Below are 14,547 nucleotides of genomic sequence, written 5' to 3'. Positions count from 1 at the left end.
GGGCTCAACCGTCAGAATGATAAGGATGGAACAGGATAGGAAAGGGTTCAGATCTGCTGTTTGTTCATAGGGCATTACAAGTCATGTTCAATTTGGTGGTACCATTGATTTCACATGCAAGCAAGATTCTACTGAAGATTATCCAAAAACGATGAGAACAGCACATCAGCAGAGAACTGCCGGAAGTCCAGGCTGGGTTTAGAAGGGGTCGCGGTACTAGGGATATTGTTGCTGATATTAGATGGATCTTGGCTGAAAGCAAGGAATACCAGAAGAATGTCTGTGTTTCATTGATTATGCAAAGGCATTTGACTGTGTGGATCATAACAAACTGTGGCTGACTCTGAGAAGAATGGGAATCCCAGAATATTTAATTGTGCTAATGCGAAGCCTATACTTGGACCAAGAGGCAGTAGTCAGAACAGAGCAGGGTAACACTGCATGGTTCAAAATTGGGAAGGGTGTACGGCAGGGATGCATCCTGTCTCCATACCTTTTCAACCTGTATGCAGAGCAGATTATCCGGGAGGCTGGGCTCTATGAGGAGACACGTGGCGTTAGGATTGGTGGAAGATTTATTAACAATCTGCGTTATGCAGATGACACAACCCTGCTTGCTGAAACTGAGGAGGACCTCATGCACTTGCTGTGGAGGGTCAAGGACTGCAGCCTTCAGTATAGACTGACGCTCAATGTCAAGAAGACAAAGATTCTCACCACTGGACCAATTGGCAGCGTTAGGATGGATGGCGAAGAGATTGAGATTGTTCACAGCTTCAGTTTGCTCGGCTCCACAGTCAATTCTCTTGGCACCAGCAGTCAGGAAATCAAAAAGCGAATCGCGATGGGAAAGTCTGCTGTTAGGGACCTCTCTAAAGTATTCAGGAGCAACGGTGTCTCTCTGGATACTAAGGTGCGCCTGATACAGGCCATGGTCTTTGCTATCACCTGTTATGCAACAGAGAGTTGGACAATGACTAGGGAGGACAGAAGGAGAGTTGATGCCTTTGAGCTGTGGTGCTGGAGAAGAGTACTTGAATGTACCATGGACTGCCAGGAAAACAAACAGATTCATCTTGGAGACGATTAAACCAAGATACTCCTTGGAGGCAAGGATTCTGGGGCTTCGTCTGACATACTTTGGACATGTTGCCAGGAGGGACAGGTCCTTGGAGAGGGACATCATGCTTGGGAGGGTGGAGGGACAGCGCAGGAGGGGAAGACCCTCTATGAGATGGATTGATTCGGTGACTGGGGTAATCAGGATGGGTGTGTCAGAGGCAGTGCGGTTGGCACAGGATAGAGCAGGGTTTAGGGCTGTTGTGCATAGGGTCGCTATGAGTCACAAATGACTCGACGGCACATAACAACAACAACAACAGCAACACATTTTTGTATGGTTTCTGGGTGATGAAAACAGCTAATGTGCTTGCTCAAAAGAAAGGGCTGGCAATTTACTTCCAGAAAACAAGTCATCGGAAACCCTTTGGAGCACACTTTCCCTCTTCTGACACACACAGTTGATTATTTCAGCTCAATGGCAACTAGTAACGTCATTGTGTAGATGTGTGTCAGTACACAGGCCACGATGGGAATGGACATCTGGGAATCTTACTTGATCCACCACCCCATCTACTCCAGGTTATGGACTGGATTTTAAAAAGTAACAAGAATGTGGAAAGGTGCACTCTTAAAAGTGAGCCTGGGTGATCAATCTTCAAATTACCAATGCCCGAAAGAGAAATGTGTCATATAGGTCAGTCTGGCTGTTCATTGCAGAAGTGCAAGGTCATACAGAGGGAGAAAGCTCCTGACTTAAGCCTTGATTTTACAGCTGCTTACTAGCTACTCTCAAGGAATTTAACCCCACACTTTCTAACCACCAGTAGGTTGTAGGTACACTGTAAAATACAATTTGAATTTTTTCAATACAGTATTTAAAGTCCTATTTACAACTTTATAGCAGGTTGGAGTTCTGCTGAACACTAGTTCTTTGGCTCCCTCTGAAGCTTCCTGAATATAGTTATTGTTATTTTATTGTAAAATATTTCACATCTAGTAGCCATGGCAGAGAACAGTCTGACAACAAATATACATTTCCTGATCCTCCACTGAGTTATCAAATTATTACTATATATGTACTGAATTTTTCCTCAATCCCCATCTGCCATAAATAATTTGAAGTTTATCCCACCATGCCAACTGGTATCACAATTTTCTTTATATGCCATTGTATGAAAGACTGGGAAGCACTGATCCAGACTCTGTAAACAAATCCCGTACATGAAAAATGGGAATAATAATAACAGCGTATTTTTCTTCTGTAAGAAGGAAATGAGTTAAAGTATATCAAGTACTTAAAATAGTATCTGGAATATTGCTGTTTTTGTTATGTGCCATCGAGTCACCCGAGACTCATAGCAAGCCTATGTACAACAGCCCTAAAACCTGCTCTATCCTGTGCCAATCTGTCTCTGATACACTTACCTCCATTACCCCAGTCATTAAATCAATCCACCTCAGCGGTTCTTCCTCTCCTGTACTGTCCCTCCACCCTCTCTCTCCAGGACTGGTCCCTCCTTGCAACATCTCCAAAGAATATCAGATGAAGCTTCAGAATCCTTGCCTCCAAGCAGCAGACTGGCTTCACTCTCTCCAGGACAAACTTGTTTGTTCTCCTGGAAGTCCATGGTATATTCAATACTCTTCTCCAGAACCACAGCTCAAAGGCATCAATTCTCTATCATAGCAAGTATTTGTGTCAGGTGTACTTTAGTCTCTAGACTGATGTCATTGCTCTTAAGTACTCTGGAGAGGTCTCTGACAGCAGACTTTCCCAGTGCAATTCACCTTTTTATTTCCTGGCTGCTGGTACCAAGAGTGTTGATTGTAGAGCCAAGCAAACTGAAGTTGTTAACAATCTCAGTCTTTTCACTGTCCATCATGATAGTGAACGAATTATAAATACCAGCTATTATTTACATTTTCTCATCTGATGAAGATGGACAATAATACTTTATAGAATTGATATAAAGTCAGAAGTGGCAGCACTTCCTAAGAGCTTAGTACAATATCACATAGTTGTTGTTCTTCTGGGCCTTTGGGTTGGAAGTCCAGCTGACCCTGAAGCAGGTTTCCAGAGGCAATAAATTATAAGGGAGGAGATGTCCCATCCTTTTCCCAAGGAGCAGTTGATGGATTTGAACTGCATGCGTCTGGGATTTCAGAGCAGCTTCTTACCATGAGGTCATATAGTAGGAGGCTAATACACAAGAACATATATTCCTAATGTTCTAGTTCATACGTGCCTGACTTTTTATTCCAATTAGATTGCAAGCTCTTTAAAACGAGTTCATTCTATTCAGGACCTATTAGAGTACGAAAACCACAGAACTTGTCCACAAAATATCAAGCTATATCCAAGCCAGATGAAAACTGGACAAGCAGGTATTTCGAAGGAACTGACGCACGTGCATCAATGGAACCTGAACACACTGTGCAACTATCACCCACCAGAAACGGAACCTTGAATTAGAAATTAACCTCCTCAGTCTAGACAAGGGGCTGTAAACTCATGCCCCCATTAGCGATTTATGTAGTTTTGAATTAGCTGCCACTACTTAATAATCTGCAGGTTTTGCATTAAAAGATTCTTTTGCTTATCTTGAAATAGAACCCCACTGTGTCCTTACGGCAACCGTCACCTGAAGTTTAGTGGTGACTGGCCCCCTTGAGCAACGCAGAACTCAAGTAGACAATCAGGTCTGCAAATCTTAAATCCAACAAAATTCATCCCACAGGTGAAGAAAAGGATGTTCTCCAAAATAACTTACAACTGTCCACCTTTAATGTCAGAGTCAGCAGCAGGCCAGTTTTCTGAGGCCCAGTTGAGCATCTTTAGGGAGAAGTGCTGTTGCTTTTTCTAGAGAATCAGAGATATGGGGACATTATGGCGACCACAGGACAAGAAGAAACAAGCTGGAGAGCTAAGTCTTCAGCTTTCTTGCCCACTAGCCTCCATTGCCCCTTCTGTGCCCCCCAAGCCTGGACATTCTTAGGTGCTATAATTGACTACAGAGAGGAGATCCGTCAGCAATCAGTGCGCCAGTTTTCCTCAAGGCTACTGACCACACCCACAGTCTTAATCATGTGTGTTTTGTGCACTGCACATTCCCAGCCTCCACAGATGCCCTCACATCCAACAAAGCTATGAGCAAACAAGCCTTTTCCATTTGTTAGTGACCTTTTCTTTACCCACACAGGCATTCCAGTTAGGCAACAGCAGCCTTGGTGGGATACTGCAGTGGAGGAGAGGTTATACAAAACAGTTAAATGATAGGAGGTGGGGAAGACCTCTTTCCAATTCACTCCCCCAAACCCTCAAATGGCCATCGTCCATTGCTTTTAAGAAAGTACAGGTTGTGTCCATATTGATTAAATCTTACACAAAGATTACAGCCCATGACATTTTATCCTCAATAGTAGTGATATTGCTAAATCTTTGAGATCTTTCAAATGGGTATGAATACATAGTATAACTTCTTCATACCTCAGGTCAAGGATTATATAAAACTCTTCTAGGGGATGTTTGCTTCCTTTGGACTCTGGGAATGAAATGACAAAACTATAGCTTAAAGGATTGGAACTGCATGAGGAATAGTAACGAGAACATTCTTCATGAGGTCATTGTCTGAAGGTGGTAAGAATACAAAATCAAGACTGTCTTATTTAAAGATAAGGATAAAAGAAACTCAAGTTCATTGGAGCCATTTAACTGGACTGGAGGTGGCAAGGTCAAATAGCTGAGCAGATCAGAGATTCTCACTTGTATAAAGAACAAGAAGCGAATGAATGCAAGAACAAAGGGCAAGTCCCTAAAACATGCATAAAGTCAATTGAAACAAACGAATTTGCCAAGCGCTGCCACGGTCTTAGAATAGCTGCTCGATGTTTCACACGGGAGGCTCCTGCCAGGAACCATTAATAACAGAGGCAAATTTTCCTTTGTGATCCGCTCTGGGTACATTTAAAACACTCTGCAGAACGTGTATCTGACATATATTGGGGATTATAGCCAAGGTACCAGATTCACCAGACCCCAAGCCACACATCTGTTTTGCATAGCTCTATCAATCTCAGCTACTGCACAGTCTACAGGGAACACAAATGAAACAAGAGGGAGCTAAACGTGGATAAAGGGGCCTGGTCTATTTGCTTTCAAGAAAGACTCTCAAGAGGCAGAGAAAGACACCATCTAGAAGGACTAGGAGGCACTCAGGGGGTGCAGCCAGCAGGGCATCGCACCAAGCCAAACACTGTACCTCTCTGGCCGTTCACATCCACCAGAGGCTCCACAGTATCTCCTCCTGTGCAATTTAGAGCCTTAGAAGCTCAATGAAGGGTCAGTTATGAGATGGCCTACCTTGATAGCAGTGACAGAAATACCAGATAGGTCATTTAAATGCCAATACTTTTCCTTTTTACTAGATATAAAGACTTATTTTCTGGAAACTAAATAAGGATGACGAGAGTCACTCTATGAGAAAGTTCAAAAGTGGGTTTTCTTCCTCTTCACCATCAACTTTTTTAGGGTCATTCTTCCTCTCAGCTATCTTAAAAGGTAACCCAGAGACAGGCTTAGCTCTAGGACAGGAAACACAAATTTGAGTTGCATCTTTGTGCAGGGGTCATGCTAATCTCTGTATCATTACAACAGTAGCGTATGTGCTGCCGAAGTGATCACTAGAATAGGAAACACTAAAGCCTAGAAGAGAAGGAAAGTCCTGTTCTTTTATTGAGACTACCTGTTCGTTTTCTTATCCTCTCTAGTCATTGTCTAGCTCTCTGATGCATAGCAAGTGATTGCAAAGACCTTGGCCTGTATCAGATGCACCTTATTCACAAGAATAAACTAGTGAAAAAAGAAAAAAAGAATGTGGATCAGTTCATTTCAGCCAGCCTTTCTTTACAGTCCTACAACACTCTAAAACCTAGACAGACTGTGGCTGACTGAGAAGAATGGGATCCTAGAACACTTGCTTGTGCTTATACTGGGACCAGTAGGCAGTCTTCAAAACAGAGCAAGGAAACACTGCATGGTCCAAAATCTGGAAAGGTGTATGCCAGGGATGTGTCCTATCTCTATACTTTTTTCATCTATACGTGGAACAGATCACCTGAAAGGCTGGGCTCTGAAGAGGTATGTTGCTTCAACTGGAGAAAGACTCAACAACCTGCATTATGCACATGAGACAACCTTGCTTACCGAAATGGAGGATGACCTGAGGCATTTGCTGCAGAAGGTCAATATGAATTGAAGCTCATCAAGAAAATAAAGATTGTCACCACTGTGCCAACTAGCATTATCATGTTAGTGATGAAGAGATTGATATTGTTAACAGCTTCAATTTGCTTGGCTCCACAATCAACAGTCTTGGTACTAGCAGCCAGGAAATCAAGAGACTAATTGCCTTGGGAAAGATCTGCTGTCAGGGACCTCTCCAGAGTACTGAAGAGCAACGATGTCAGTCTAGAGACTGTGGTGTGTGTGATCTGGGCCATGGTCTTCACAATTATGTGCTATGCATCAGAAAACTGGACAATGATGAGGGCTGATAGTAGGAAAATTGGTGCCTTTGAGCTGTGGTGCTAGAGAAGAGTATTGAATATACCATGGACTACTAGGAGAACAAACAGGTTCATTCTGGAGAGGGTGAAACCAGGCTGTTTCTTGGAGGCAAGGATTCTGAAGCTTTGTCTGACAAACATTGGGCATGTTGCGAGGAAGAACCAGCTCTTAAACAGGGACATCATGCTTGGGCGGGTGGAGGGGCAGCATGGGAAAGGAAGACCCTGAATGAGATGGATTGACTCAGTGACTGGGTTAAAGGGGGGTAGGTGTGTCAGAGATAATAAGATTGGTTCAGGATAGAGCAAGGTTCAGAGCTGTTGTACAGATGGTTGCTGTGAGTCATGAGTGACTTGATGGCACATAACATAAAATAATCATACTTTGGAGAAAAATGATAGAATCCATGTCATGACCATTTACATATGTCCCAGGACACAATCTAAAACTATTCAACCTATGAAGAACTGGAAAACTATGACCAATCTCCAGACAGACATAAGACAAACAACAAAGACTAACCGTGCAATGATTCAGATGTTGAACTTAAAAGAAAAAAAAAGTCTAACACACTTAAAACTATGTTAAATGAAGTAAAGGAAAGCCTGCTTATAGTAAAGAGAGGAACTCTCACAAGACAGACAAACTAGACAAAAAGAATCAAGTAGGAATTAAAGAACTAAAAGATATACTATCTGAAATTAAATCTTTCTCTCCATTTTTTAACCACTCCCTAATCTATTTCCTTCATCTTTCATTTATGGAATGAATTTAAGGTGAAAAAGATACTCAATTACCTCTGGCTACCCTAGCCCTAGAAGGACAAGGAATCCTAGTGGGATGGTGGTTTCAACCAACTGGTTGGTAGTGGGAATCCACAAGCCATGCCATGGGAGAAAGATGAAGTAGTTCGTTTGCACTATGATTACTGCTATGGAAACCTTATGGGCAGTTATGAATCACTCTAAGTCAAAATAATTTAATAGCAATGGGTTTTCTTGCTAGAAAGGCTTAAGACAGCTCCATAATTATGGATGATCTGATGAAGAGGGAGATGGGAAGTGCAGACTAACGCATTCTTTTGGCTCATTTGGTGAGTTTTATTTCAAATGACTTTCACATGCACTGCTGCTGTTGCTATGCACCATCAAACTAGAACCAACTCACGGCTGACCCTCCAACAGGTTTCTAGAGGCAGTAACTGCATGGGAGGAGATTACCCAAGCTCCTGGCACACAGCAGCTGGTGGACTCGAATTGCATACCTTAACAGAAGATTGTCTTTGCTCCTGGGGAACCTTGGTTTATGAGGTTTAGGAAGTCTCTGGAGGAGAATTTGCATACAGGTATTTTCATTTTAAGGATGTGAAGGCCAGGAACTGAGCTCTTCTGTCTGAGATCCCTGATATTCAACAAGAGGCCTATTGCTGGTTCCTACATATATTATGTTTTTTTTTCTTTTAGAAGGTAACAGACATGCTATGAAAAGCTCTTGCCGGCATCTGTAGATAGCAGACAACATACAAATAAGGGGCATTTCTTACGAAGAGAAAAGTCATGTCCAGCAGGAGCATCAAAATCTTATTTTCTGAAGTGGTTCTGACATGAAATTACTACAAGGAAGTATTTGAGACAAATAACCTCCAAACTCATTTTGAGTTAGACTTCTCCGTTTTCCCCTTGTTCACCAAATTACATATACTGTGAGACACATAGTTTAGAAATAAAGTCAGCTTCCTAACTCCAAACACTCTGGTAGTCTTAAAAAATCGGTTATGATAGAAAAGGATACATGTCAGTATCAAGGACATAAAAAGTAACAACCACCACAACAATTAAGGTTACCAAGTAACTCTGAAATGGTTTAGAAATGGTTGTTTCTCAAGTGTTAAGGACTTTGCCTATTTCATTCAATTAAAAAAATAATTAAACAATGTCCAAAATAAAAGAACAGAAACTCCCCCAGAGTGTTCTCAGCAAATTTGTAATGCATCCCAACTAGACTGTTTTCAGCACTCAAGTGGACCAATGACTGATACCTGATGAGTCATTCTATTTAGAAACAGAAAAAAAAAGGAGCAGAAAATCTATATAAAACACCTTTTGTTTTTATCATGGTTCTTTCACTATAAAGCTGACCATATCATCCAATGATGCAAAATTGTAGAAACTTTACAAAATTTCTCTTTTCAAAATTTATTTTTTGTTATCAAAGAGAATGTCCAGAAACATTAAGTACTAAAGAATCTGTTCATGGCATTGTTTTACAAAAGTTCCTAATGAAGTGTGAATAGTTTACCTCCTGATGTATGCTTTACTTATTAATGATGATGTGAATGAGCTGATGCAATTACTTAAAAAAAAATCCAGACAATTTTTATAAAGGAAAAAAATAGCCGTTCTCATTCTGAATCTGTTGGAGTGAATTCAGTGGTCGCATCCCCACTAGCTAAGAATCAACTCTCCTGACAGTGGGGAGCTATTTGGGTCTTCCCATTGGGTCACACGGGTCTCTCATATATAGGCACCATGTTTGAAGTCTCACACAAAATATGTCACTTAAATTATACATTGTGGCAGTGCTTGTCTCATGGGGACTTAATCTTGAAAGAAGGGGCAAAGTAGAAAACAATCCTTTTGTATGTTCTATGTGAGTACATTATTGGACTGTGCATGGGTTTGAGGGCATGGCAGCCCTTGTCAAAGAGGAATCCCACCAATGCAGCATCTGTCTGTTCTCAGTTGCTGTTGATGTTGAAGGTGTTTACTCATTTAACCACACATGATTAGATCAGGGCTGCCTTGGTCTACTCTTTGCCGCAAATGATTTGAATTGCATTTGTTCATTTCTTCCTTCTGAGCTTTATTTCTCAGCTTCAGGATACGTGGGGTACTTGACTGTTTCTATCTTCTCTCGAACTTTGTAGGAGGGATACAGTCCCGTCCTTCCCAGTTTTCTGTTGACACCTTTAGAATAGCCATCCCAGTGATTTCCAGCTACACCAATAATGTCTCCGGGTTCCATGGGGATTTCATCTGCAGTTCGAGGTTGGTGAGCATAAATGGCAATCTGGTTGTGGGCATTCTGGCCCCCAAAGTAGTAGATGTCATCCAAAGAATGGAAGTTCGCAGAGGCATCAGGATGCAGTGTTTGCATGATTTCATAAGCAACCCGACAGACCTTAGGAAAGAGTGGGGGGGGGGGATATGTTAATATACAAAAGTTCTCCTTTACATAGTAATTTGACAACTCTTAGTGAAAAGGGGGGGGCTCCAGGACTGAGAGGTAGTGGGGAGCCATAAATTTCCAGTTCATTTGCTCTCAGACAAAGGTATGTCATTCTTTTCTTTATGATTTTTACATTGATTGCTACTCAATGGCACATAACAACAACAAAAACAACAACTATGATTTTACTTATTTATTTACTTACAGAAGGTTATTACACTTAGGATCTCTTGGAGAGAAAAGAATAACCAGACATATCTTAAAAGATTCTTTAAGAATAAATTAGTAAAAAAAAAAAGAAAGAATGTGGATCAGTTCATTTTGGTCAGCCTTTCTTTATAGTCCTGCAGCACTGTGTGCTTTTAGAGTAGTCAGCGGAGCTTAGCTAGCTGGAGACCATCTAGGTTTTTGGTCTCAGAGTTCAGGAAGTTGAGGTTTGCATGATCCACGGTTTTGGACTAACTCTCAGTATGCCTTTACTTTGCTTTACTTTTCTAAGTTGTGGATAAGGAGAGGTGAGCAGCCACAACTTAGATAGCTGCTGGCCATCTCTTAAGTCCTCATTCACCACACATCATTGTAGGATGTAGAACACTGTCTTTTATGCACTTTTTTATACCAAGTGACGTCCATGCGCCCAAGAGTATGGTCTCATAGCTCAGAACCACCAACTCATTCTCTTAATGTGCTTGGCTAGGTATCTTTCTAACAGAAATACTGCCAAATTAAGAATAAATAACCCAACAAAACAAACATAGTTCTTTCATTTTCTGTTGTTGTTATATACCTAGAGTTGGAACTGACACATAGCTGACCTTCCAGCAGGTTCTCAGAAGCAATAAACTGTATGAGAGGAGACAGCCCATCTGTCTCCCATGGAGCAGCTGGTGGATTCAAACTGCCTGACTTTGGGTTCTCAGTGCAACCCTTCACGACTAGCGCACCAGAATATAGTTTGATGAAAATGATGTGGCCTTCCATTTTCACATTTTCCTCTGCCTCTTCTCAGGATTTAATAATTTGTTTATTATTTGCTGCTATGTGCTGTCGAGTCAGAACCAACTCACAGCCTGACCTTCCACCTGCCTTTTTGTTGTCAACACATCTCTTTACCATTATACCACCAATGCTCCCCTCATACAAATTTATATTTCTTGGTAATTATCATTCAGCTATTTCATGTGTATTCTGCTTATTAGATTCTGGACCAAAGAAAGATCTGTATGCTCAATCTCATTTGAACTCCTCTCTGTAACTAATTTAATGCTGAATACAAAATAGTCATTTAACAGCTTGCTGGATGAACTAGACAAAATTATGTGCATACATGAAAAAGGAGAACAAAATCCACAATAAATAGTGCTACACTGATTATTCTACTGGATCATAGAAGACTCATCAGACTAGCCATAAACACAAACACACATCAAGCCCATAACATAATTATTTGCAACAATTAAGCCCAAGGAATGAATGTGAGTATTGCTTAAATTTGATGTAAAGTTTTTTAATTTGGTAGAAATATCATAGGACTTTAAGAAAAATTACATTTACTCTTTATTATTTTATATAATCAAGTAAGACAATATTCTATGATTTAAGCCTGTCAGTAGCAGGGCTCTGATGTGTGGAAATGGATCGATCCTAGTTGTATACTGAGTGTATGCAAAATGAGAAAGTATTAAGTAAGTTTCATTACTTGCTGTTTCTGTTAAATACTGAAACCAAGTACTTTAAGTAATACTACTCACTGGCTTCAGTGCACAAGTATTCAACCATGGCTTACAAACAACTAAATATTCAGTGTACAAATTTTACAGAATCTTTTCATTCTTTCACAAAAGATATTCTTATTCTTTACAACATCAGGAAAACTGCATCTGAGTCATAATAACTGACATTTTAAAAAGGGTAAAAGTAATAAACTAATATTCTGACTCCAATACAGAAAAAAAAAATTCTGGTCATTTGAAAATGCCCTGCTGCCACTTACCTGGGATGAAAAAGTACACACTAAGAAGTCTGCCTGGGAGAGGAAGTGTATATCCAGAATTACACCCCGAAGTGAATTTTCTGTGTATCGATTATGCAGTCCAGCTGACCAAGAGATAGAGTTATCACTAATAAATTCATAATTGGGGTACCTGAAAAAAAATACACATTGTCACTAAAATCATAATATTCTGTCAGGAGACAGACCTGCTCCTTGACCATTAGCAGTAAGAAGAATTTTAATCCTGACATTCAATCACACAGTCAATGAGGCATATTTGAATCCATTCTCAAAAACTCATTCCTATGGAGTTGGAGCCAACTAATAGCTGAGGATATAAAACCGAATGGGTTTCCAGAGGCTATAATTCCCAGGGGAGGAGAATGCTCATATTTTTTTTTCAAAATCATTATACTAGTTTATTTCTAAAATTCAAATACACTGTTTTCCAGAATAGATTTTACCAATTTCCCTCAACCCACCACCCATCAAATTGCACAACCCCATGATTAATCTTCCCTCCCCTGCACATCCTCATCCCTCTGCTTCCCCTCTCCCCACACCCTTGGTTCCTTATACTTATTCTACAGTAATGGTTCTATATTTTCTCCCAGAAAGCAGCTGGTAGATAAGAAGTGAGTGACTTTGCGTTGTCAGCACAAATCTTTACCCATTAGTTTAAGGGGTGAAACCATATACAAAGCCAAATTATAAAGGCAAAAACCATTCCAGAATAAAAAGTTACTGGTATGTTACATTAACACATATAAAATTTTTTTTTCAATTCATAAGACCAGAGAACCAAAGGAATCCATATTATTTCAATGAGTGACCTTTATAAGCTTTATAAGTTGTTTCATACTTGGTCATTACGCTTAATCTTTGGCATATAAATATCATGACAAAAGTTCGTACACATTTTTAATTTAGACTTATTTTAGCTAATATTTTATAACTGTCATTATTTGTATTATAATAATGCAAATAAAAGATGACTATTTTTTTAAGATGACTATTTTTAAACTTACAAAAACAGCAGTCTTCTCTCTTCTACCTTTTCTTAATCAACATCTAGTCATCATCAGCAATAGTAATGAAAAGCCCATCTAATACATTTAAGAGAGCAAGTTCTTTTATAGATGTCTGCCAAGTAACATTCTGGTAGTCTTCTGATAGGAGATGTATCTCAAATTATCAAAACAGAGGATTTTCTTGGGAAACCATTGTTCAAATGAATCTACTCTGAATCGGAAGTGTACTTTTTACTCTAGGAATCAGAGATTTCCTTCTGTTTTAATAAAATAATAAATGTCTGTGCAAGCAATAATCAAGAAATCAAATTTATTATACCAAGAAAATAAATCTGCTGGTAAAGACCTCTTTAAAAGTTTAAAAATCAAAGCTGCATTTTGGTGACTAAGGTATATTTGACTCAAATACTCTTTTCAATCAATTCATATGTATAAGAAAGCTGGACATCGAAAAAGGAAGACAGAAAAATAAACATATTAGGGTTGTGATGGTGTTGAAAATATTATATAATATCAACTGGGAGAATAAACAAATTAGGCTTACAAGAAATATAATAAGTGTGCTCCTTAGAAAAATGGATGGTGAGATTTTACTTTGGACAATTATCATGACAGGGCAATCACTCAGCAAGGACAGAATGCTTGGTAAAGAACAGGGTCAGGTAAGTAAGACAGACACTGTAGCAACAATGGGCTCAAAATACCCACAGTCTGTGCAGGGTCTGGCACAGCTGTGCTTTTATACCAAAAGTCATGTAAGTCAGACTCTACTTAATGGTGACTACAACAGCACAGAATGAATAAAATATTCTCAGTTCACGAGGTAGCTCTTCACATTTAAGCTGTAAACACTGTTAACTTACATGAAAAGGGCATAATAACCAGAATGACTTCATATAATCTCATGAGAATTAAATGCAGTAAACTGTGTGAAATGCTTTGAAGAGTACCAGACCATGTACTAACTGTTCAATAAATAGAAAACGTAATTGTTAAACATTTTCCCTGTAGACATCCACTAGGTTTGATTTGAACTTTTTTAAAGTATCTACTCAAATGTTGCCTTACCAGAGATATCATTGGTCATCCCTGTTCTTCCCAGCTACTTAGTGAGTACCTTTTACATACCAGGACTCTACTAATCACCTGTCTCTGGAAGTTTGAATCCACTAAGAGAATGATGGGCTGTCTCCTGTTAATATTTATAATCCTCCAAAAAGCTAAAGAGCTGAGTAGATGATTCCAAAGGGAAGCTCAGGAAGACAAAGCAAAGTATTATAGTAAAATGTCCAAGAAGCTGCAGTCAGAAAATCAAAAGGCCAAACTTGTTTGGCATTTTTTAAGCTGAATGAATTAAAGAAAAAAATTCAAGCCATGCATTGCAAATACTTAAGGATGATATCAGCAAAATTTTGAATGATCCAAGAAGCATTAAAAAGAGATGGAAGGAGTGTACAGAGTCACTATACCAAAAAGAACTGATTGGCACAGAAGAATTTTAAGAAACAACATATGATCAAGAGGCATTGGTGATGAAGGAAGAAGTGCAGGCTGCTCTGAAGGATTTGGCAAAAAGTAAAGTCCCAAGAACTGATGGAATAGCAACTGACATATTCCAATAAACAGATGCTGCCCTGGATGTGCTCACCAGGAAATCTGGACAACTA

The 14,547-nt window shown here is 39.7% G+C and overlaps 1 protein-coding gene across 2 annotated transcripts in view; it reads right to left on the bottom strand.

Annotated features, from left to right (window-relative positions):
* Positions 1 to 9,017: 9,017 nt before the first annotated feature.
* Positions 9,018 to 14,547, bottom strand: part of FUT8 (fucosyltransferase 8 (alpha (1,6) fucosyltransferase)) — a 253,505-nt gene continuing 247,975 nt past the window's right edge. For both annotated transcript variants that reach the window (XM_006891810.1, XM_006891811.1), the window contains 2 exons: positions 11,850 to 12,000; positions 9,018 to 9,808 (listed from right to left, as the gene is read on the bottom strand). In XM_006891810.1, the coding sequence (XP_006891872.1) occupies positions 9,491 to 9,808; positions 11,850 to 12,000 (469 nt within the window). In that variant the 3' untranslated portion in view covers positions 9,018 to 9,490. The remainder of the gene's footprint in view (positions 9,809 to 11,849; positions 12,001 to 14,547) is intronic.

This window comes from Elephantulus edwardii, unplaced genomic scaffold (assembly GCF_000299155.1).
Source record: "Elephantulus edwardii isolate Elephantulus edwardi_28Jun2011 unplaced genomic scaffold, EleEdw1.0 scaffold00104, whole genome shotgun sequence".
Lineage (NCBI taxonomy): Eukaryota > Metazoa > Chordata > Mammalia > Macroscelidea > Macroscelididae > Elephantulus > Elephantulus edwardii.
This window is presented reverse-complemented; position numbering and strand designations above follow the sequence as displayed.